At 42.4% G+C, this 26,503-nt stretch overlaps 1 protein-coding gene across 4 annotated transcripts in view; it reads right to left on the bottom strand.

The window, feature by feature from the left end:
• Positions 1-26,503, bottom strand: part of LOC126353951 (protein lingerer) — a 271,329-nt gene that overhangs the window by 63,085 nt on the left and 181,741 nt on the right. For all 4 annotated transcript variants that reach the window (XM_050003247.1, XM_050003249.1, XM_050003246.1 and 1 more), the window contains one exon: positions 2,125-2,260. In XM_050003247.1, the coding sequence (XP_049859204.1) occupies positions 2,125-2,259 (135 nt within the window). In that variant the 5' untranslated portion in view covers position 2,260. The remainder of the gene's footprint in view (positions 1-2,124; positions 2,261-26,503) is intronic.

Raw genomic sequence — 26,503 nt, 5'->3', positions numbered from 1 at the left:
CGAATGGTCTCAGCGCACACACAGGTACACACATTATAGAATCACTTCACAAAAAGTAGTTTGCTCACCACACAGTATACATTTAATTACTGCCGTAAGTGTCATTTACTTACGTCCTTTGAAAATCCATTAATGGAGCGAATAAATCCTATTTCAGTGAACTGTACTCATGAAGCTATTCAAGCTACTCCTTTCTAAATTGTTCAAATCAACATGTCTAATAAAAGACGCTCCGGAATAGTCGTTTCCGTTTGCATGCCGCTTCGGACTTCGGGGAGGCCCTCAGCGGACCCGGATTGAATCCGCCTGGGGGCTGAACGACAAGGGTGCGCCAGCTAGTCTGTATTTGCTCTTTAGGTGGTATCCCACATGTGAATAGGTGAATGCCGAGCTGGTGTCAACGTTCCACCTCAGTTACACGATTCGCAATAATTTCAAAAGCCTCACACTTTCACATCGGATACGACTAAACGTAGAGAGAGAGGATGCACAAGTTCCGCCTCGGTGAAAGGCGAGGGAGGGGATGGGGAGGGTGTAAGCGAGGTGGCGGCATCAGGAAAGGCGTCCGGTGCCACCCTCTACCACTATCATTGCCAAATACAGATTGACACGCCGACCTCGTGAAGATTCGGGATAAGGCCAACAGGAAAAGAAGAATCTGGCCAGCTGCTAATCATCGAAGAGATTCTCCACTACAGCTCTGCAAGATCTTACTATTATAAATTGTATCTGCTCTTCCATGATTATATCTTTATTACGCTATTCAATCTCTTCCTCATTTAAAAAAAATTGCAACATTCAATCCTTAACCAGTATCTATAGTTCTCTGGACCTTGTTTATTAAAAACAGACAAAAAATTAAAACAGACAAAAAAATTAAAACTCATAACATCATGACAAAGTCCCATGAGAATTATTCACGCTTACAGGACGCTATTCTATCTCAGTCTCACCTACGCAAATGTTGAGGACCTCTGTACCGCTCCCTTTAGAGTCCTTGAACAATATGTGGTCTATTTTGTTCCCCACATCCTATCCAAAATACCTTCTGGCCGCGCGCATCCTATATCAGCTCCTCACATCACTTCAAGTACGTGGAATAAGTTCGCCTGTATTAGATTTATATGAAAGTGAATCCCAGCACGCCACTGCTTTCTTCGTCCTTGTTATTGCGCTTCTGTCTGGACATCCCAGTTTCATCCTTTTTCAATCTCTTCAATCCTCTCCTTGGGTAATTCTGACAGTCTTCGAGAAGCACAACATGACGTTATCCTTAAGGTCTACCCTTGCTATCAGCCGTAACCTACACTAACTATCCTTTCGTAAATGGGAACTCAAACCCATCTTTCTCCGCCCTAAACTGAATCGTACACAACTCCAGAGTCCCAGGTTCGATCTATTAGAATCTCCCCCTTATACATTCAATGTAATTTTTTATAATATTATTTCCAGTTTTATCATTGTCTAGGTACATAACCTATAGTAACAGGACGAATCACCGTATACATCCATAGTGATTACAGAACCATGCACATAATCAACATCATGACATCACTTTTTCATCAACTAAGTGTTTATGTTTGTCTTTAAAATATATTTCTCGATGACTGAACGGCGTAATCCTAGAGCTGGATAAAGGTGTCTGGAATGTCCGTTGTTTTCCATTACCACACAGAGAGTAGCTCCTGGAACACTATGAAAAGCTCTATAGAAGTCTCAAATGCTATATGAGTCTCCACTACAGCTCTGCAAGATCTTACTGTTATAAATTGCATCTGCTCTTCCATGATTATATCTTTATTACGCTATTCAATCTCTTCTTCATTTAAAAAAATTGCAACATTCAATCCTTAACCAGTATCTAAAAGACTTAACCTCTATAGTTCTCTGGATCTTGTTTATTAAAAACATGTAGCTCAGTTGCTTTGTTCCAGGCTTTGAGAAACTTTCGAGAGCTGCAAAACATGTTCAACAGGGGCAAAGGTGTACTATAAAGTAGGTTTACCATACTATAGTTTAAACTTTCCGCAGTATCGCATTTGCATAATATTTTGGAAAGAAGTGATTCTAAGACTGTGTGCACGCGGTAGCGTAATACGGCGACAGCTGAACTGGTTGACTTACCTGCCGCCGGACATAGTCGACCAGGCCGTCCATGCACGGCTCCATGCAGAACGAGTGCTGACATGGCAGTAGTTTCGGGTTACGGTATCGGTCCAGGCAAATGGCGCATGTAAGCAGCTGTTCGAACTGCTCCATGCTGAAACAAAGGAAAAATGAGATAGTAATCGTAGGCCAGAAAATATGCAGAAAGTTGTTGATAAATTATTGAAACGAGTATCAGGTCGAAATAGGTGCCTATACCGTACTTTTATAATACCTCCTAGCAAAATGTTAGACCATAAAAATAGGGAAATCATTGTTACTAAATCAGAAATACAATGTCGATAGGCATTCGACAACATGCGCTACTTAATATATTCCAAAACACCGCGCACAAAAACAGGATTCTTCCGGGGATCAGACCTCAGGTTGTACTGGTAATAGAAAAGTAGGGTAAAGTGTTTTGGATAGCAATTGGGCTAGGGACCGTTTGTATACCCGAAGAACGATCTTCTTAGTGTCGCTATCCTAAGTACAGAGTCAAAATGTGAATATTAACACACTTGCTCCTGCATACGCAAATTCAGCAATTCGATTATTTCTTTTTTGCGTTTGATGTGGTCTACGGTGGGCTTTGAGGGGATTATGGACTCACCATTACTTCACGGGTCGTTCCGAGCCGCGAATTCCACGATTTCTATGTCCAGCAAATGGCTGAGATATTTACGATACTTTTCTAAGAAACTGACCTCGAACAACTTGGATAATGTCCTTGATATCTTTATCCATTTCCGAGATACAGAAGTTCAAATTTACCTTACTTCTATACTTAAAATACGCATGTAAAATCCGATATGAGACAAAATCTAAATAATAAGTAACTGCAAACAATTGCTCAAATTTTGATGGTGTATTCTCTAGGCATTCATCTACAAGTATCATTCTCCCGTTTTCAGAAATCCTTATGAATTTGTGGACGGTTCATTAGAAAATCCCAAAAAAGTTCTTTAACATTTTTTGTGCCAAAACCGAGCCACGGGTTCCAAGACCGCTATGCACAGCAAATGGCTGAAATTTTTGTGATATATTATTAAGATCAAGATCTTGAACAAACTTTAAAGTTTCCTTGATTTTTATCCTTTTCCGAAATATGGAGATTCAAAGTTACACTAGATCTATATGTAAAACACGCATGTAAAATCTGGTGCGAGGAGAAAACGTAATTTATAAAGTGACGTATCACGGAGAAATGTACAGTGAAGTGTCTCCATTATCATCAGAAGGGTTCTGGAAACCTTATGTTCATGTACTGAAGCACATACAAACTTTCTGTGCGTTTAAAATACTGTCTAAGTTGTAAAATTAGTTTCGTGTTATTTAAGTTTGACATAAGTAAACCGTCAAAATTTTACTGACCCATAAAGTTCATTTCATATGAGCGACATGCTCTGCTGTGGCAAGGAAAAGAAAGGAACTAGCGCAAAAATACGTCTACCAGTGCACAAAAAAGGCGAATATGCTCCTCTTTAACAGACTCTATGTAAAAAATGGCATATCAAGTGCCTCATTCTACCTTCCTCAGCGCTTCTGAAAATTTACTAAAATATGTTAGCATGTAAACATATTCACGCTTTCTAATTCTGAAAGAAAGAGAGACAGTGGCAGTAGGACTGGAAGATAGTAGACAGTGGTTGTGGTGTAGAAAGATCGAAGGAGGCAATGTCAGCATGAGAGAAAGACAAGGAAACGGTGGCAATGGAACATAGTTGACAGTGACACAACAGTGTTAGGAAAAAAGAAGGATACGGTCCCAGTAGAAGAGGAATAAAGAAACGACGAAGGTGGAAGTGGGTGAGAGTTGTTAATAATGAGAGACAGAGTCTGTGACAACGACGAAGAAAGAGACAGCAGCAGTAGGGAGAATGAAAGAGATAGTAGCAGTAAGAGAAAGAGAGCAAGAAGGAGATAGTGACAGTGAGGAGAGACTATAGTAGAACAGAAGGAAGGAGACTGTGGCCATGAAGTAGGAGACAGTGGTAGTTAGAGAGACACAAAGAGATGGTGACAATGAGTTGGGGTGAATGAGTGAGTGTGAATGGGCGAGTGGGAGTGGACGGCTATGAGCGACTTACGGCGCTGGACTAAAGGGTGTGAGCGAGTTACCGTTAGGGGAGCTTGGGGGAGTGAGAGGTGAGATGCATGTTAAAAAGATTTCGAATATGTTCGCACGCTAAAATTTTTGGAAACATTTTTAATGGTGCTGAGGAAGGCAGAATGAGGCAGCTGGTAACCCTCTTTTCAGTCAGAGGCATTTAAACAGGGTCATATTCACCTTTTTTGTGCTCCAGCAGGAGCGTTTTTCCGCTGCCTTATCTTTGAACTTACGCGATATAGCATAAAACTTTTCAGTGTCCTTATTTGCTAAACATGGAAATATCAGGCTCTGCAGCGGAACATTCAACACATCAGGTTCCACCCCATACTCTATCTTAGGCAGTTCACATTGATTGTCAAAGTAATCATAAAGGGCAAATTGTATTTATCGAATACCACTGTATGGCATACATACAAATGATGCGATGGGTATAAAATACCCAGAAAATATACTAAATGAAAAAAGGAAAAAAAGAAGCATAATCTTAAAATTACAACCATTTGCAACTTAGATGTCACGTCTCTACTCTACACGATGTGTTAGCATCAGATAGGTTTAGTCGAGAAGTGAAAGCGAGGAATGAATGTGATAGCCCTGCAAATGTTCCATTTTGCAGGCTTATGTTTTTATGGTGAATACAATGTCAACATCAGCAGATGCAATAAAAAAAAGAAAACGGTAATATGAAAACAGAACAAAAATGGAAGTTAGACGGGAATGTGCTTAGGTTCTGTTTGGTCGCTTCTGAAACATAAATAATTGTAAACAGTCACCTTATTATACATTAACTACTCGTCTCGGTGGGTTACTTCTCTTTCATCAAGTGGATTTATTTAAAAATAATGTAAAAGTAATAGTTTGTATGTACGATTTTTTTGGTCAGTCATTGGTTCTGTCTTTCACGGCGGGGGCCTGCTTTTCTGAACTGTATTTACATTACAAACTTCGGTTTTCCAGATGTAACTTAAGCAGAGGTAGTGCAATAGGAGATGACAAGTGCAGCAACTATTATTGTGTAGGAAATGTTAACATGGGATGAAGCAGGATCATGTTACGTCTGCTATCATCTGTCACTGGAGAACGACATACAACGGACGCAAAAAAACATGGAAATATCACAAACACAACACATTACCATATCTAAAGCGGTGTAGGAAAACCGTTGGCATTCAAAACAGCTTCCAATCATCTCGGAATGATAAATACAGGTCCTGTATGTTTTTAAGGGAATCTTATACCATTCTTCCTGTAAAGGAGTGGCAAGTGCAGAGAACTATGATGGAGGTGGACAGCGATCACGCAACCTTCTCTCCAAAATAGACCACAAATTCTCAATAACATTGAGATCTGGTGACTGTGGTGGCCACGAGAGATGTGAAAATCCATCCTCGTGCTCACAGAAACCAATCCTGGACGATCTGACCTGTGTGGACAGGGGCCCTGTCATTTTAGAACATAGCATCGCCACTGGGTAACACACATAGCACCATGGGATAGACATGATCAGCCAAGATGGTTACATGAGCCCCAGCTACCTACTAGAGTGACCATGGAACCCATGGAATACCACTATATCATTGCCTAAATCATCACCGATCCCTAAGGCGCTGTAGTCATGGACTGTGCGGCTGGCCCGGCGGAGGTTCGAGTCCTCCCTCGGGCTTGGGAGTGTGTGTGTGTGTGTGTGTGTGTGTGTGTGTGTGTGTGTGTGTGTGTGTGTGTGTGTGTGTGTCCTCAGGATAATTTAGGTTAAGTAGTGTGTAAGCTTAGGGACTGATGTCCTTAGCAGTTAAGTCCCTTAAGATTTGCCGGCCGGGGTGGCCAAGCGGTTCTAGGCGCTACAGTCCGGAACCGCGTGACCGCTGCGGTAGCAGGTTCGAATCCTGCATCGGGCACGGATGTGTGTTATGTCCTTAGATTAGTTAGGTTTAAGTAGTTCTAAGTTCTAGGGGACTGATGACCTCAGAAGTTAAGTCTCTTAGTGCTCAGAGCCATTTGTACCATTTTGAACCCTTAAGATTTCACACACATTTGAACATTTGAATATACCGAGCCCTCGCCATGTTTCACTCGAAGCTGTACGTAGGAAACACTGTGAAACGAGAGTCATTCGACCAAGTAACGTCTTGAACAAACTACACACACACACACGTATGGTACTAGGGAACTGTATATAAAATTTCCCTTCTGAAAGAAATAACATGCCTAAAAAAGCTCCTTTCCGAAAGAAATAAGATGCCTAACATGTACAATATATGCTCTTACAATTTCGGTACTGGGAACAGAAATATGAATGTTTTAACAATGTATATAACATTTATAAGGTGAGTTTGTTTTCTGTTATCGTCATGAAATTACAAGGATAAGCCAACAAGTATCTGCAATCAATTTTTATAGTTTATCACAATAAGGGTTCACAGTTTTTACTGATATATACTGATATGCTTTTTCAACATAGTCAGCCTGCTTTTCGGTACAGTTGGTTTACCGTTGCACAAGGTTTCCTATAAGCTCTGAAAGAAAGGCCTTCGATTGCGCAGCAAGCCATACATGCACAGTTCCTTCCCCTCTTACCAGTAGCTCAGTCGCTCGCCTCTTCTACATCTACATCCGTACTCCGCAAGCCACCTGACGGTATGTGGCGAAGGGTACCCCGAGTACCTCTATCGGTTCTCCCTTCTATTCCGCATTGTTCGTGGAAAGGAGGATTGTCGGTATGCTTCTGTGTGGGCTCTAATCTCTCTGATTTTATCCTCATGGTGCTCAGGGAGCAATATACTACTTGACTCCTCGGTGAAGGTATGTTCTCGAAACTTTAACAAAATCCCATACCGAGCTATTGAGCGTCTCTCCTGCAGAGTCTTCCACTGGAGTTCATCTATCATCTCCATAACGCTTTCGCGATTACTAAATGATCCTGTACCGAAGCGCGCTGCTCTCCGTTGGATCTTCTCTATCTCTTCTATCAACCCTATCTGGTACGGATCCCACCCTGCTGAGCAGTATTCAAGCAGTGGGAGAACAAGCGTACTGTAACCTACTTCCTTTGTTTTCCGATTGCATTTCCTTAGGATTCTTCCAATGAATCTCAGTCTGGCATCTGCTTCACCGACGATCAACTTTATATGATCATTCCATTTTAAATCACTCCTAATGCGTACTTCCAGATAATTTATGGAATTAACTGCATCCAGTTGCTATTTTGTAGCTAAATGATAAGGGATCTATCTTTCTATGTATTCGCAGCACATTACACTTGTCTACATTGAGATTCAATTGCCATTCTCTGCACCTTGCGTCAATTCGCAGCAGATCTTCGTGCATTTCCGTACAATTTTCCATTGTTACAACCACTCGATACACCACAGCATCATCTGCAAAAAGCCTCAGTGAACTTTCAATGTCATCCACAAGGTCATTTATGTATATTGTGAATAGCAACGGTCTTATGGCACTCTCCTGCGGCAAACCTGAAATCACTCTTACTTCGGAAGACTTCTCTCCATTGAGAATGACATGCTGCGTTCTTTCATCTAGGAACTCTTCAATCCAATCACACAATTGGCCAACACTGTCATCCTTCCTTGGTGTGACGTCATAAGCGAGTGTGATCACTCTCTACGTTTTTATATATTTTTAGGTTTCAGATACATATTTAGAGGGTTTTTGTGATAATATTTACTATATAAGTGACTTATTAGTGGTTTCTTCATTCGCCTCTGCCTTTCTTGTGTTGTGACCTGATACTTGTGTATCGTATCAAGCAAATTAACCTCTTACCTGTGTTTACATTCCGCGCTGACCAGTTGCAGCTGTAGCGGCGCATCGAAAGCTAAGTACTAATTAATTGTGTGTGTATAGTGGTTTATGTAGGAACTTTAGTAGTCTTCAACAGGTGTTCTTGTTGTTTTCTGGTGAAATAATTTCAGAAGAACCTTTTGGGAACTGTTTTCAGTTTCGTTACTGTATCATTAGACGTTTGATTATCTTTCTGTATTAGTCTTTTGTTATATTCTCATTTGTTGTTGATTAATACTGTTAATAATAGCAGTAACTTCCCTTGTAGAGTAAGTTTGTGATTATTGTAGTCAGGTTTTTAACATCTTATTGTAGTAGCGGGACTCAGATAAAGTAGTTTTCTTGTTTTAATAAATGTAAATTTTACCATGAGTGAGAAGTGTGGGCTTTGCCGTAGGTTCGTGAGTAGTGGATTGCGGTGTGAGACTTGTTCGAAGCCCGCATCTCGTGGTCGTGCGGTAGCGTTCTCGCTTCCCGCGCCCCGGTTCCCGGGTTCTATTCCCGGCGGGGTCAGGGATTTTCTCTGCCTCGTGATGGCTGGGTGTTGTGTGTTGTCCTTAGGTTAGTTAGGTTTAAGTAGTTCTATGTTCTAGGGGACTGATGACCACAGATGTTAAGTCCCATAGTGCTCAGAGCCATTTGAACCATTTCAACTTGTTCGAAGCATTTTCACTGGGGGAAATGCAGTGGGGAAGCCAGTGGGCATTCTGGTGAGATCCTCTCCGGGAACTGCAGGTTATGTAGCAAGAGTAAGTTGATAGAGGAGCAGGAGCGTAAGATCTGTGCCCTTCAGGTGCAGTTGAAGAACGCACAGGAGGAGCTAGATAGGATGGGGAGGGAGAAGGGAGTTGGGGAATGGGAGCTGGCTGTTGGCAAGAGATCTGCTAGGAGAAGAAGATTTTCAGATAGTTTTGCTATTGGTGTTTCCAATAGATATGACCAACTGTCAGAGTCTAGTGGAGATCAATCTCAAGTTGTTGTAGATGTAGGAAGTATGCAGCAGACCTCAGCAGTTACGGTGGCTAGGACAGTTGCAAAGTCGAAGAGGAAGAAGAAGGTTCTGCTGTTAGGTAGTTCTCATGGCAGAGGTGTAAGCCAACAGTTGCAGGAAGTGTTGGGGAGTGAGTACCAGGTCACCAGCATTGTGAAGCCTTATGCAGGATTGGCTCAGGTGACTGTTAACTTAGGGGGGTTATCTAGGGATTTTACTCAAGAGGATCAGGTAGTGATTGTGGGTGGGGCTGGAAATAGTATTAATAGAGATGGAGAGTATGACATAGATGGTGACCTGGAAAAGATAGCCACTGAGACTGGCAACACGAATGTGCATTTCGTGGAACTGTTTCAGCGTCACGATAGCCCTCACCTTAATACAGCTGTCAGGCTTAATAATATGAAACTTGGGGGTGCGCTGATGACAGAAAACATGGGTCATATTTCAATGGTGTCGGTGGAGTCTATCAGCAGGACGGGGTTCACTAGACATGGCCTGCACCTCAACAGGTATGGGACGGTGAGGTTGGCTAAGCTTATAGGTGACAGCATAGGTGGGGATGATGGGATCACTCATGGGAAAATTCCTGCAGTAGTGGGTGTCATAGCAGCGCCCTTTTTAGATTGAAGTCAGCTGATAGGTACTCCTGCTTAAGGGCAGTCCCTCTAACAAAGGAACCACTTTTGACAAAGCTTAGGTATCTGCGTAATGAGGGAATTAGTATATTTCATCAAAATATACAAGGTATTACAGATAAAGTTCGTGAACTGCTTGTCGATGTTGACTCTGAAATTATTGGTATATGTGAACACTTCTTAAATAAGGAGATAATTCAGAGGCTTCCTTTACCAGGATACAGATTGGCTGGCAGCTTTTCTAGGAGCTCTTTGTGGTGTGGGGGAGTAGCCATGTATGTGAAAAACGGCATCCCATTTGAGTCAATTGATGTTTCAAAGTACTGCACTGAAAAGGTGTTTGAATGTTGTGCAGGTGTGGTTAAATTTAATGGAGCTAAACTTCTAACTGTTGTTGTTTATTGATCCCCAGACTCCGATTTCACAACGTTTTTGCTAAAGCTAGAGGAGGTTCTTTGTTCACTTTATAGGAAATACAAAAAGTTAGTTATATGTGGTGACTTCAACATTAATTGCGTAAGTGATTGTGCAAGGAAAACGATGCTGGTAGACCTCCTTAATTCATATAATCTTATGCAAACCGTCTTCTTTCCAACGAGAGTGCAAGGGAACAGTAGAACAACCATAGACAACATTTTTGTTCATTACTCATTACTAGAAGCTCATTCTGTTAGCAAAAAGGTGAATGGACTTTCAGATCATGATGCACAAATTTTAACGCTGAAAGATTTTTGTGCTGCAACACATGTTAAATATAGTTATTAACTGTTTCGGAAAGCTGATCCAGTTGCTGTAGAGACCTTTGTAAACTTTATCAAGGAACAAGAGTGGGAAGATGTTTATAGCGCTGGTACAGTAGATATAAATATAATGCTTTTCTCAAGACTTTTCTCGTGCTCTTTAAAAGTTGCTTTCCGTTAGAACGTTCAAAACAGAGTACTAACACAAACAGGCAGCTCGGGTGGCTGACTAGAGAGATAAGAATATTGTGTAGAACAAAGTGGCGATTATATCAAAACGTTAGAGGCAGGCAAAATCTAAATGCAGCAGCCCATTACAAGCAGTATTGTAAGGTGCTTAAAAATGTTATTAGGAAGGCAAAAGTATGTGGTATGCAGATAGAACAGCTAAGTCTCAGGATAAAATTAAAACCATATGGTCAGTCGTAAAGGAAGTGGCTGGTCTGCAGAGACAGGTCGAAGATCTAGAATCAGTGCGTTGTGGGAATGTCCGTGTTACTGATAAGTCGCATATATGTACAGTATTTAATAATCACTTTCTGAATATAGCAGGTAAACTAAATAGAAACCGAGTCCCAACAGGGAACCATATAGCGCTCTTAGAAAAAAGTGTTCCGAGATTGTTACCTGAAATGCTCCTCCATGATACTGACAAGAGGGAGATTGAGTTAATAATCAAATCACCAAAGACCAAGAACTCTCATGGATATGACGGGGTATCTAGCAGAACACTGAAGTATTGTTCTATATATGTTAGCCCAGTATTTAGCCATATCTGTAACTTTTCCTTTAGGAGTGGTCGGTTTCCTGACCGATTAAAGTACTCGGTAGTGAAGCCCCTTTATAAAAAGGGAGACAGGGATAATGTTGACAATTTTAGATCTATTTCTATGCCATCGGTGTTTAATAAAGTTATCGAGAAGGTTGTATATAGAAGTTTACTGGAGCATTAAAATTCTCAAATTTGCTGTCAAATGTACAGTTTGGTTTTAGAACTGGTTTAACAACTGAAAATGCTATATTCTCGTTTCTCTGTGAAGTTTTAGACGGATTACATAATAGGTTGCGAACGCTAGGTATTTTCTTTGATTTAACGAAGGCTTTTGACTGCGTTGACCACAAAATATTACTGCAGAATTTGGACCATTATGGAGTAAGGGGAGTAGCTTACAACTGGTTCGCCTCTTACTTTAAGAACAGAAAGCAGAAGGTAATTCTCCGCAATATTGAGAGTGGTAGTGATGCTCAGTCCCAATGGGGCACTGTTAAGTGGGGCGTTCCCCAAGGATCGGTGCTGGGGCCACTGCTGTTTCTTAATTTATATAAATGATATGCCTTCTTGTATTACAGGTAATCCAAAAATATTTTTGTTTGCTGATGACACCAGCTTGGTAATGAAGGATCTTGTGTGTAATATTGAAACAGTATCAAATAATGTAGTTCATGAAGTAAGTTCGTGGCTTGTGGAAAATAATTTGATGCTAAATCACGGCAAGACTCAGTTTTTACAGTTTCTAACACACAATTCAACAAGAACCGATATTTTGATCAGACAATGGGCATATTATAAGCGAGACGGAACAGTTCAAGTTCCTAGGCGTTCGGACAGGTAGTAAGCTGTTATGGAAAGCCCATGTCCAGGATTTTGTTCAGAAACTAAATGCTGCTTTATTTACCATTAGAACAGCATCTGAAGTAAGTGACAGTTCCACATGAAAAGTAGCCTACTTCGCATATTTCCATTCGCTTACGTCGTATGGTATTATTTTTTGGGGTAATTCTTCTGATTCAAAAAGGGTATTTTTGGCTCAAAAACGGGCTGTTCGAGCTATATGTGGTGTAAGTTCGAGAACCTCTTGTCGACCCCTATTAATTAGTCTGGGAATTTTGACATTGCCCTCACAGTATATATTTTATTTAATGTCATTTGTTGTTAGCAATATTAGCCTATTCCCAAGAGTTAGCAGCTTTCACTCAGTTAATATTAGGCTGAAAAATTAAGCAAATTCCAGTGTTGCATTGTTGATTTTCTTTATATAAACTTACGACTTGTCGCCTGAATATGTTTTTTATATTTCATTTTATCTGTTTCTTCTATCGTGTTATAATTTCATGTATTGACTCGTTCCATGACCATGGAGACTTTTCCTTAATTTGGTACCACGGAACAATAAATAAATACTCCATATGCTCTTACTTTGTTCATTAAATGACTGTGGGGAACTGTATCGAACGCCTTGCGGAAGTCAAGAACACGGCATCTACCTGTGAACCCGTGTCTATGGCCCTCTGAGTCTCGTGGACGAATAGCGCGAGCTGGGTTTCACACGACCATCTTATTCGAAACCCATGCTGGTTCCTACAGAGTAGATTTCTAGTCTCGAGAAAAGTCATTATACTTGAACATGATACGTGTTTCAAAATTCTACAACTGATCGACGTTAGAGATATAGGTCTATAGTTTTGCACATCTGTTCGACATCCCTTCTTGAAAACGGGGATGACCTGTGCCCTTTTCCAATCCTTTGGAACGCTACGCTCTTCTAGAGACCTACGTTACACCGCTGCAAGAAGGGGGGCAAGTTCCTTCGCATACTCTATGTAAAATCGAACTGATATCCCATCAGGTCCAGCGGCCTTTCCTCTTTTGAGCGATTTTAATTGTTTCTCTATCCCTCAGTCGTCTATTTCGATATCTACCATTTTGTCATCTGTGCGACAATCTAGAGATGGAGCTACAGTGCAGTCTTCCTCTGTGAAACAGCTTTGGAAAAAGACATTTAGTATTTCGGCCTTTAGTCTGTCATCCTCTGTTTCAGTACCATTTTGGCCACAGAGTGTCTGGACATTTGGTTTTGATCCACCTACCGCTTTGACAAAACCAAAATTTCTTAGGATTTTCTGCCAAGTCAGTACATAGAACTTTACTTTCGAATTCATTGAACGCCTCTCGCATAGCCCTCCTCACAGTACATTTCCCTTCGCGTAATTTTTGTTTGTCTGCAAGGCTTTGGCTATGTTTATGTTTGCTGTGAAGTTCCCTTTGCTTCCGCAGCAGTTTTCTAACTCGGTTGTTGTACCACGGTGGCTCTTTTCCATCTCTTATGATCTTGCTTGGCACATACTCACTAACGCTTATTGTACGATGGTTTTGAACTTTGTCCACTGATCCCCAACACTATCTGTACTTGAGACAAAACTTTTGTGTTTATCCGTCAGGTACTCTGTAATCTGCTTTTTGTCACTTTTGCTAAACAGAAAAATCTTCCTACCTTTTTTAATATTTCTATTTATGGCTGAAATCATCGATGCTGTAACCGCTTTATGGTCGCTTATTCCCTGTTTTGCATTAACTGTTTCAAATAGTTCGGGGCTGTTTGTCACCAGAAGGTCTAATATGTTATCGCCACGAGTCGGTTCTCTGTTTAACTGCTCAAGGTAGTATTTAGATAAAGCACTCAAAAAAATTTCACTAGATTCTTTGTCCCTGCCACCCGTTATGAACGTTTGAGTCTCCCAGTCTATATCACGCAAAATCTCCTCCCGAAACTATAACATGGTGGGGAAATCTACTCGAAATATTTTCCAAATTATCCTTCAGGTGCTCAGCCACAACAGCTGCTGAGCTAGGGGGCCTATAGAGATATCCAATGACCATGTCTGAGCCTGCTTTAACCGTGACCTTCACTAAAATTATTTCACATTTAGGATCTCCGTCAATTTCCTTCGATACTATTGCACTTCTTATCGCTATAAACACGCCTCCCCCTTTACTGTCCAGCCTGTCTCTGCGGTATACATTCCAATCTGAGTTTAGGATTTCATTACTGTTTACTTCTGGTTTCAGCCAACTTTCTGTCCCTAGTACTATAGGGGCGTTGTGACCGTTTATTAATGAGAGCAGTTCTGGGACCTTTCTATAGACGCTCCTGCAGTTTACTATTAGCACATTAATATTGTTATTCCCTGTTGGCCTCTTGTCGGTCCTAGGGAGGGAATTCTCTAACCTAAAAAAACCCACATGTTCACACGTACTCAGGTACCCTTGTAGCTGCTTCCGGCGTGTAGTGCACGCCTGACCTATTCAGGGGGACCCTACATTTCTTCACTCGATAGCAGAGGTCCAGAAATTTGCACCCCAGATCTCCGCATAATCGTCTGAGCCTCTGATTTAAACCTTCCACTTGGCTCCAAACCAGAGGACCGCGATCGGTTCTGGGAACGATACTACAAATAGTTAGCTCTGATTCCACCCCGCGAGCGAGGCTTTCCGCCTTCACCAATTCTGCCAACCGCGCCGCCTGTACGAACTGAGGATGACCTCTGAACCCCGACATGAGCAACAATTTGCAGTCGGGTGCACCCAGTGCTCTCTATCGCCGCCGGCAGGGCCTCCTCCACATCTCGGATGAGACCCCCCGGCAAGCAGACAAAGTGGACAATGGCCTTCTTCCCCGACCCTTCCGCTATTTCCCTAAGGGGCTCCATCACCCGCCTAACGTTGGAGCTCCCAATAACCTGCTCGGACCTAGCTGGAGGAGCGGCCACATGTCCACTCACAGGCAGAGCGGGCGATGCCACACGGCCAGCCTTCACATTGACACTCCGCCTCGTGCGCCGCGAACGCCGCTGAACCCGCCACTCCCCTTGGGGAGAGGATGGCACAACCGCGCCCGGTACCCGCGAATATGTCTCGCCAGCACGGACAGTGGATGAAGCATGTAACACCTGGGGTGTACCATGCGACGCACCAGACTCCTCACTGCCGTTACACTCAGAGGCAGCAGCCTGAAGACGGCTGACCGCGGCCGTCAACACGTTCAGCTGTTCGCGAACAGTGGCCAGCTCCTCCTGCGTCCGTGCACAGCAGTCACACATCCTATACATCCTAAGAAATCAATTTACTGTAGAGAGTTAATCAACTCTAGATTGCTAATTCACTAGAGGCGGCTGATTGTTGACTAAACTGTGGTTGCTAGCCATTTCATGTAGAAAACAATGAAAATAGCACTACCTGTCTGTGGACTGTATTGAAAACAAACACTAGCACTACTGGCACTATGGTTGACTAAAGGGACTCTCTCTGACTGTATTCAAAACAAACACGAAATCTACGGAACACTATTACTAGCACTCGACAATTTATCATCTGTAAGCGGATCATTTCCAGTGATGATTGGTTTCAGAAACGTCTACCTTCATTAGCACGATGGCTCAGCAGGTGACGATATGTTTGGTTTGTGGGGCGCTCAACTGCGCTGTCATCAGCGCCCGTACAAAGTCCCCTTACAGAGTCCAATATTTACACAATCCAATCTAGTCACTGTCACGAATTATGATGATGATGAGGAAAACACAAACACCCAGTCGCCTGGCAGAGAAAATCTCCAACGCGGCTGGGAATCGATCCAGAGGCAGAAACGCTGGCCACTAGACCACGAGCTGCGGACGGCCCAGTAGGTGTTGACACATCTTCACATGGTTACTCTTGTACTCTTCATCCAGTTTTTTTGGAACCCATCTAGCACAGACTTTGCATGATTTCATATACAAAATCATGACTAATTGCACATGATTTGCCACATCATCAACAGTCACTTGTCTGTTATTCAGAATCAGGGCAGGGATTTCTTCAATAGTTGGAGCTGGTTGTGGCTGGAGTTGGACGCCGCACTATTTCCTCACCGTTCACGCTCGTTTGACCATTTCTGAACGGTTCAGTCCAACGGTAAACACCACAAAAATCGGATCCCGGGGAACTGTTCTTCTATGGAGCAAACAGATACCGACGCTGCTGTTTTTATGTCACAACAGTGCAAAATGGACTGATGTGATAACGCTGCAACCTACCACAGGCGAAGATAATGGTGCTGTGTAGCGGCTGGTGAGCATATAAAGCAAGGGAGCCCACCTAAAGACAATATGAGCAAAATTGCAGATACTTATTGTCTGACGTTAGTATGTGAACTTATTATTTGTGCAAAAAAAAAAGTGTAAAGAGCTTTGTCCACGAAAGCCTAGCAACGTCTTCACTTTATTGAGGGAGCTGCCTGACATTTGATCTAGTTCAGGAGTAACGGTCCCACTTGTGTGACATCATTCGCATCCCTACAGGGACAAGGTGTGGAACGTGGGTCGTCTCCCTAGACTATACCAGCAGTCTGTGTTATCTAGAGCAGAACGTTGTGAGGCAATGCTTTCCGCAGGAGACTGGGAAAACGTTTACAGTGAGGAGGGGGTCAGTTTACGCGTCACCTGCCAATGCGGCGCCTGGCTCGAGGGCAGCGCCGTTGCGGAAGAACCAGGAGGCGCCGGAGTGCGAAATGGGCCAGCGTCGCCGCCGCCACTGGACGCCCGCCATGATCCACTTACTGGTCGGCCGCACTCACACATTTAGACAGCACGCAAATATCCCAAGTTTACAGCCTCAGGTCGAAAGCCGTTCTCCCGGCTCCCTAGTTATGCAGCAACCAGCTTTGTGATCGGTTGGGTTGGTCAGCAGGAACCAGCTGTCAGCAATAAATATAGTGTTTCGCCCGAACCCATTGTTGCATGTAGATTTGATCGTTGATCTAGAGGCTGTTATAAAATATTGGTTTCTTCGTAGTAATTTGAAACAATGGTCGACTGTCAGAAACGCCATTACTTATACACCATACCACCTTTGAGCTGTTCAGATAATTTGATCTAAATTCTCCTGTATTTGTGTCTAGCAGCGTAGTAACAGATAATCTGTAAGTAAGTGATAAGATGTAAGGTCGTACCATTTGTTCTTTGACATTCGTAATTGATTTTCATAATGTGTAGATGCTGACTGAAGCGGCGAATGAAAATTTGTATCACGACTGGGATTCGAACCTGGGTCTCCTACTCTCTAGGCAGATGCTCTAACCCCTACGCCATACTAGGACAGTCTTTATATATATACAACACATGTGTTTGAGATCTGAAAAGCTCTCGGGAACCATATAGTTTCATTTGGTTAAAGCACCTATGCGTGAGTTTCAGGAAGGATCCTCTGTTTCGTTCGATGCTCAGGTGCTAGTACAGCGCAGTTGGAGATCCTCTTCAATGCTATTGAGTTTAGGAGAAATACCAAGTTGGCTGAAGCTTGAATAGGCGTTTGGATTTAGGAGGGAGGCGTGCTAGGGTAGTCTGTGCAGTTGTGCAGAGCGCCAATGTGCCAGGGTGACGTAGTGGTTAACGCATCTGCCTAGCGAGCAGGAAACCTGGATTTAAATCCCAGCCTTCGTACAAATTTTCACTTGTAACTTCAGTCTGCATTTATGCATCATAGATGTTTGAGACTTAATAAGGTCTCTGGAACCATTCATTTCGTTTTGGAACATTATGAACGATCTGAGGTATGGGACCTTGGTGCGGAAACGACCGAGTTCAAAGTTACGAGCCAAAATCGTTCTGACACCTCTGATCGGGGAGTACCTGTACTGGTATTGCTTTTGCTAAGACTGTGGTGTACGCATCTTTCAGGGGTGGTAGTAGGGACCAAAATAAGGAAAAAATGTCCAGTATATGTGGGCTCTAAAATGCATACCAAAAAAGCTACGAGCACTTGTTCATCTTCGCTATTGTGAAATACATTTCTTCTGCTGAACAAGTTCCCATACCTCTTAAGGCAAGCAGTTCAAAGCCCATATTCACTGAACATTTTTTTCGTGTTTTGGTGCATACTGTCTACTCCAGAAATATGGAAACCAAAGAGTTTGTAACACAAGAGATGTGTTGCACAGGGTCGAAGATGTATAAGTGCCCATAGTTCTTAAGGTATGCGTTTTAGAGCCCATGTTTAGTACATATTTTTTCTTGTTTTGATCCATACAATTACCTCTGAAAGGTGCATGCCCTAAAATCTTACCTGCAACAGTACCGGTACATGTATTCCAATGTCAAAAGCTTAGAAGAATTTTCGCTTTTATCGACCCGGTCTTTTTCCTGACCTCAAACTGATACAGTAACCCTTCTCCACCGCTCCTGAACATTTGTAGCACCATCACAAAATCACCTTTTATGGTGCGTCACGGAAGGAACATTGTGCCAATGTTATCCGTGTATATATTCATGTGTACGCGCTCCCATCTCTCTTATATTTTATCTCACAATCCCGTCGCAAGATTCACCTTGGTGGCAGCATAAAAGTCGTTCACACATCTCGTAATACAGTTTCTGTAAATTTATCCAATAGAGATTCGCAAGAGCCATGGACGTTTTTCCAAGGTTACTATCGTTCACTAGGCAAACTGCGCTAGAAGACAAAGGAAGGTTCAGCTCACTACAGTCATGTAGTTAAATGTTCGTTCTACTGTTGTTAAGAGTAGTTGAGTACCATTTCTAACCACAGTTTCAGCATTCAGAAGGTACTCACAAGGACTGACAAGAACTACCTCGTGTGCTGATGGTTGATGTGTACTATTCTTCACTCGAAACCGCTGCGTTCTCTTATTTCCGATCTGAACTAAGAAGGTATATAGCAGCCGGAAGGGTGACAACATCGAATAATATGCACGAAACTGTTCTAAAATTGCTAAGTGTGCGAGGCAACTAGCAACGCTTGCACCGCTCACGTTTCGTCTAGGACTCAATGCCAACATTTAAACGACTGCATACTGGACGCATCCTGACGGATGATTCATTTGTTCCATTTTACATTGACTGTTTCTTTGCACACTTCGCGTGATTTCGTGAGCTGTAGTTGCTTTCGTCAATTTATCTTGATTTATTGGAAATAATGCATATAAAGGGGCATATTTGTAGATGGATGCAGCTTATTTGGAACTAGGGGACGTGTCGCAGCTCTAGATTCTTGAAGCCTTATGTGCAAGAATGTCTGCAAATTAGATATCATTTGGTTAATCTTCCTTTTCTCTACATCTACATCTGCATTATCGATATGGATTAAGTCGCATCTTATCGAATGTACAGTTTATATTATTATACTGATCATTCAGGAGGAATTAGTGATCAACATTAAAACTTGGAGCACAGTATTTGACGCTACAAGTGCGCGCGTTGAGAAGCAAAGTGTGTAGCAGCAGCATGCCTTAGCCCACGCAGCAGGCGGCAGCCGTGACGTCAGCGGGTGTGTGCGGCCAGCGGTTTATCCCAAAATAGTCGCCATGGCTCCGGTTGCGCTACCTGTTGCCATGTTGGGAGGACCCGCCCACCTGTTGCCGTAGGTCTCAACCCACCACCTGCATGGTCCCTGAAACTCTGCTCATGCTTTCTTCGGATCGAGACTCACAACTTTCGAGAACCGTGATAAGGTCAGAGGTTTTCTTTGTGATGACAGATAACCCAGATTGCTGACAGTTACTCACGTAGCTACGTCGAAGGAAATCTAGGATCGACCCCCGCTGAGAAGCAACTCTTCCCCCCCCCCCCCCCGCTCCCATCTTACTTTTATGTCTTATATTAACTGAAGTGTGAATCATGTTTTTTTAGGCTACCCGACTACACACCACTGCGATGACTTGCCTGTCAGATGTCTCAAATATGGCTGCTTTGGCGACATCTGTGGCCTCAGTGCAGTCTTGCTGTCCTATAAAGCGGTTTACGCATTCGAATCCAGCACAGTGCGTGAGTGTGGCTTTAAGTGTACAGTTGTAGTACATCACTTTGTTATTTGTATACAGATTAAATTAATACGACGTACAGTAGGGTACATCGTAACAGTACTCCTCGCCACGCCTGTGTTCTCACCCTGTTTACTATAGTAGATAACAGGACTAGTTTCCGGTAGCTGCAGGAAAGGAACATTTCAGCCTAAAGACGATGGGCTGATCTTTCCCTAAACTACCTAAATAGTTGTGGTCTGAGTTGCCTAAGCTGGCTTAAGTGCGAATAATTTTCCCGTGATTACTAGTGTTTTCCAGCACTTGGTGGAAACAAAATTCTTAAGGATCGGGCAGGAATGAGTAATTTCAGGAAAAAAAACTATTAATAGGGCCAGCGAATGACCTAGGGAAATGCTGACTGAAAGGGCTACATGTTGAATGTACTCGCGGAACGGTTCGAAGCTAATGAAGTCGAGGAGTTGTGAGGCTGATTATGCACGTCGTGGCTTCTACATGGCGGTGCTGGTATTTTAAAGTTTTTATGTGAAGCCAGAAGCTGGCGATCCGTTGTGATCAACAGAGTTACTTTGCAAGCTGGAAGGGCTGTAGGTTCAATTTCATTTGTCATAATCGATGTTCTAAAATTAGCACGTAAAAGACATCGGAAGATCTATTTTTTCCGATTCTCCCATTGCGGTAACAACCTCAAAAAGTCGACTACAGGGCAAGAGAGGCAGAACAACACACGTGCAAATATCACACAAAATTCTTGTGCAAAGTTTTGCACCTGACAATGTGAATAAATTCTCGAAACGTGTCGTGCTAAGCAGGAAAAAACAACAACGCGTAACTGGTGAAGTATTTCACTATTTAAGTTCCCACCCGCAGGTGCGGAGTTTCTTGTAGCGTTCTTCTGGTTTCCTAGACGAGCTTAATGCTTTATCATTATAGTTTCACTTAGCGTATATTTTCTTACTCATTTTCGGTTTGGTATCCAAATTTTAATACTTATTCATGGAATTCATGAACTGAATGTGAAAACAAAATGTAGTAATTTGTGTGGACAATAAGAGACGTTAATCCCTTCGATCCATTGCTCTACGTGTATAATGGTGTAGATAAAGTATGGTACAGATTTCACTATCTTTAAAGCTTTTTCAGATATTTATTTTACGCGAATGGAAAATCTAAATCGCCAATCTCATGAACCACAGAATTTGCGCTGAGGAAGAAGTACTTGCTTTCGAGGTGTAACTCAACTGAGAGTATTTTACAGTCTTGAATTATAGAGGGACTAATTTCGCCTTCACTTTGCGGATAATTCAATACCTCATTTCTGCTACAGCATGAAATGTACTCTCACACACATTATTTAGCTTTGAAGTTGAGCTCACTAGACTCTCATTTCGAGGGGGTTTCGAATCGCTGTTCAACCATGTAGGCTTAGACTTCCCGTCGCCTCCCTAAGTCACTCGAGTGTAATGCAGATATTGTTCCTCTGAATAGCTGCTCTCCTGTTACATCCTTGTCCAATCCAAGATAGTGTTTTCCTTTCAATTAACCGTCGTCAACGGGTTGATACGCCATCATCGCCCTTTTCCCCTTTTCGTCAGTTTGACTAATTAAGAAATAGATACGTCTTATGCATTAACTCTTCCACACATTTCAATCACTTTTTTAAAATTGCATGCAAGATGTATACTCGATTTTCAATCATGTGTACCATTCTGACACAACGTTTGGTTCACAAAAGCTGAACATAAACTCTGTATATCATAGGTATTAAAGTTAGCAGCATGTAACCAGTGTAAATAAGCAACATTAATAAGAGAAAACTGATTGTGTTTGTCTAAGAGCAATTTAATAAAATGTGCTAACTACTCTACTGCGCCGCGTCACAGTGAGCGAAACATTCTATAATAACACAGTGTGCTAAGTGTCGAATATAAATCTGGACAATGAGTTCAAGACGGACAAAGACCCAACATCGTGACTTGATGAATAGTATTGGACGACTGGTTGTGGCAAGGTTGTGCTACTAAGACACTAATTGCAACAATGAATGGAAGATGCATCTGTTTATGAACTGGTTAGACTGAAGTTGGCAAATGAACTTCAATGACGCCATGAATTCTAAATACATGACCTGAACGAGACAGTGTCGTATTAGTCAATATCGGTTTGCAGTTTATGATGGATAAGTGATTATGATTGTACTTCAGCCTACGAATCTCTTCCATGTGCTTCGTCGACTCAACGATATAAATTTATGGACTGTTATGGAGGCTATTAGGTTGATGTATAAGTTCGTAGCGTTTTTCCATAAGTTTAATGAACACATCAGAAACATATAATAAAAACTCATAACAGAGACTTTAGGTATCAATAATAAATTCTCCTTGACTGTTTAGAACTGTGTGCCAACGCTGGGGGAACTTTTAAATTCTGCGAGTGTAGAAACCACGTAGTTTTGATGCGAAAAAGGCATCGAGTCATATTGTGAGCGGATTTTCATCCGGAAAGAGAGTCCCTTGAAGGTTGTTCGATTGACTGCGAAAAAAGTGAAAAGCTAAGGGCACAAGGTCACATGAATAAGTAGTTTTTGTCAGTCCAGCAGAATGCGGGCAGACTTCATAGTGGAGTAGCATCACTTCCTGGTCGTTGGTCTTGGATTGTGTCTGCAAGATGTCTCAGTTGTTGAGAATAAATTCCAGCAATGATGGTTGTACATCGGGAAGCAATTCGTAGTAACTACGCCCCTACTGTTCCACCAGTTGCATAACATTATCTTTGCCGGCCGCGGTGGTCTCGCGGTTCTAGGCGCGCAGTCCGGAACCGTGCGACTGCTACGGTCGCAGGTTCGAATCCTGCCTCGGGCATGGATGTGTATGATGTCCTTAGGTTAGTTAGGTTTAAGTAGTTCTAAGTTCTAGGGGACTAATGACCACAGCAGTTGACTCCCATAGTGCTCAGAGCCAACATTTTCTTTCATGGATGTGCGCCGTTCTTTGTACTGGCAGTTGTTGCTTTCTTTGGACCCAACATTTCCTTTCTTTTCCTTACGTTAACGTAACGATGTCATTTTTCGTCACAAGTAACGATACAGAAAGGAAATAGTCGGTGTTGTTCAAGAGCCAATTGATGACGAGCAGGTAGAGATGCTCATATGCTAATTTTTGTGATTTTGACTTAGAGCGTGGGGTATCCATATACCCGATTTTTGAACGTTCCTCATTGCACGCCAATGCCGCACGATGTTGTAGTAATTACTTGCTAGTTCTCAAGTACATGGACGTGGAAGATTATGGATTAATGCGTTTAAACAGTCTTTGTTAAAGCCTGAAGGTCTTCTTGAACTTGGAGAGGCATTATGTCAAAACGATCCTCCTTAAAACAATTTTCTTGCCATGCTCTGCCTAATGGCGTTATCCCCATACAAGACGCAAATGTTTCTAGCTGCCTCCGCTGCAGTCACCCCTCGACTGAACTCAAACACATTAGTTTCTCGGAGATGCTCCGATTTCTTCTTTTGACACTCCATTTTCTAGCGTCCACCGCTCCATTCACTGTCTCCAAATGACGGAATAATGATATGTTAACTCAGACAGCAATAGTTAATTGCAAATAAGAAATACAGTCGATAAACAAACCCATATCAAATGCAATGCCAATAAGTAAAACAAAAATGGTACAAACTTACGCAACAACCCAATACTATGGATTTGATAATAATACGCGCAGCCTGGCCTTCAACCAGACTGTGGCTGGAGTGCAGGTAGCGAGTCAACATAATAGCAAAAATTGCAGCACTTGAAGAAGATGGCTGGGCGGTCGTCGAAATACTGTGCATATAAGGGAACAACAACTCAGCAGAACAGCTGATAGCACACCACTAATCTAGTCACGCCGATAAAACTTGAGAGATCACTTCATTAAAACTTTTGAGACTGCTAGTTATCATTTTACAGTGCGATACATAACTTTTCCAAGTCGGTTACATGGTAGGCGGAGAACCATCTGTCGATGTTAATTACTAAACCAGAAGTCCGACGACGCTCCAGTATCTGCTTCGTTCAGATATTTCCAACAATGAAACACTTTCTTTACTTGCAAGAACAAAACCGTTTGGTTAGGAATGTAACGCAATAGGGTGCCTCAAATTTAGCTTCGCTATTTCAAATTCCTCTGATGATTATGTGAGCGCTGCATATCTGATTTCTGTGAAGATGTTTATCAAATTACTTATCTATTGTTAACAGTATACAAAATAACCACTGTTTCGTCCGTATTTCCTGATTCGTTTTCTGTAAGTTTCAACTGAAACTTCACAAACTTTCAAATGTCGTTCGATATATGTACTATTTCGGAGAATTGTAGCGTCCAGATAAATTCGCCGAAGTTAATTTTAATATCTACACCTCTGATATTTCGAATTGATGATTGGATTTTCCTTTTTGTCTGGAGACACGATGAAACGACGGAACATTTTCGTTGTCTCACGCCTCTGACAACGACAAGCCTACGGAGTTATTCGGCTTTAATAAGCTTCTGACTGTGAGATTCAGAACTGGTTAGGGTAAGGATAAAAAGAACTTCACTCAGTTAATTGTGAAATCTGATTTTCATCTTCGATAAACTTCTGAACAAAACTTCTAAACTAATTAACGGTAGGCGAAAACGTAAAAGCACTGAAAGAGAAATCAGAAGCACGTCTCGGGCTAGTAATTTGTCGGTGGTGTATAGTCATAACTCACTAAAGTGGACCGACGAATGAATACACGCTTAGTTTTGAATAAAGCGCAAATTATTTGGACCCCATCGTTAAATGACATTAAGAGTGCAATGATTTTTGTCGATTGCCCTTAATATTGAGAGAAACAAATTTAGGCAGAGAGGCGCGTTTTAGTAGAAGTAATGTTATGCCCGAGGGCAAATTTTTTGTATATATTTCACTTTTTTTTTTTTTAGTTTTTGAATGCAGTGAATTCAGATCATCCAGGAATGTAAATGTCTGATCACTTTACGAAGAAAAAGCGTGTTCTTCACTTAAAACTTCCGGGCTGATAGGCTGTGGTCGAAGTATAAAACTCTCTCCTGACGTTTCGTCTCCGACAGCGGGAGACATCCTCGGAGGTAAAGCGGCGAACTGCGAAGAGAACTCGAGGAAGCGCTGATTATATAGGCAGTACAGAGGGCGCCACTGCTGATCACGTGGCGTCGGCTATGACATTGTCTCATACAAAGTATGACATCAAAGATATCCAGGCAAACTCAGGTAATGCAGAACTGACCACTAGATGTCAGGAGCGGCGGACATTCCAGTATAGAATGTGCGTATGTGTGTGTGTGTGTGGGGGGGGGGGGAGGGGGAGTATTGTGTCGTCAATAAAGAACAGTGACAAGAATATGGTTTGGTCGGCGGGAGACTCAGCGACTTCGAACATGGACTTGTCATTGGACACCACTTAAGTAACAAACCCATGAGAGGCATTTCAATCCTAGAGTTGCTTATATCGATCATTGGCGATGTAATTATAAAGTGGAAACGCCAAGGAACAGGAGCAAGTAAAACTAAACCAAAACGGGACAGACATCTTGTACTGACGGAGATAAACCGCCGATCATTGCAGAGGGTAGATGTACAAAATCGCATTAAATCAGCGGAACGATTTAGTCATGGGTTCCAAAATGCTACCAGCAGTCCAGCCAACACAATGACTGTGCGTCAGGGGTAAACAGATTGGGGAACAGGGTCGAGTAGTTCTTCATAAGCCACACGTTTCTGCAGTCAGTAGTAAGCGACGCTTGAGAAAGCGTGAAGAGCGCCGCCATTGGTGACTGGAAACGAGTTATTTGGAGCGATGCATCACGCCGTACCCTGCGACAATCCGACTGTGGATTTGGGCTTAGGTAATGCCTGGAGAATGTTGCCTGCCATCATGTAGGGGTGTTTTTCGTGTTTACGGTGTGGTCTCCATAGTCTGCTTAAGAAAACGCTAAATGCGGAAGGATATGGACGCTTTTCAGCATTGTGTAGTGCATAGGTAGCGGGGTAGCTTGGAGATAACAGTGTACCCTGTTATTAAGCAGCATCAGTGAGGCGTGGTTTGTGAGCAACAACATTCCCGAAATGGACTACCCTGCCCTGAGTAGCGACCTAAACTCAATGGAACACCGTTGCGAAGAGATAGAACTTAGACGTCATTCCAAACCCCAGTGTCTGACATCATTATCGTCTCCTATTTCAGCTCTTTGAGAAAAGTGGCTGCCACTGCGACATTCACACACCTCATTGAAAGTGTCCCTAGTAGAGTTGAAGCAATCATGAAGGTGAAGTAATCATCACATAGTGAATGTACATATCTGCGGCTCTCTATCTAAAAGAGCGACTTGGAAGAATTGCAGGGTTGGAAATTCTTTGACAGTTTGCTGCGTGCTTGATAATGGACAGCCCAAAATCGATCATCAGTCCAATCATCAGGCATCGGACTTGCAATGCTACATGT

This window comes from Schistocerca gregaria, chromosome 3, assembly GCF_023897955.1.
Source record: "Schistocerca gregaria isolate iqSchGreg1 chromosome 3, iqSchGreg1.2, whole genome shotgun sequence".
NCBI classification, from domain to species: Eukaryota; Metazoa; Arthropoda; class Insecta; order Orthoptera; family Acrididae; genus Schistocerca; species Schistocerca gregaria.
The sequence above is the reverse complement of the archived record's forward strand: the minus strand, read 5'-3'. Positions and strand labels throughout refer to the sequence as shown.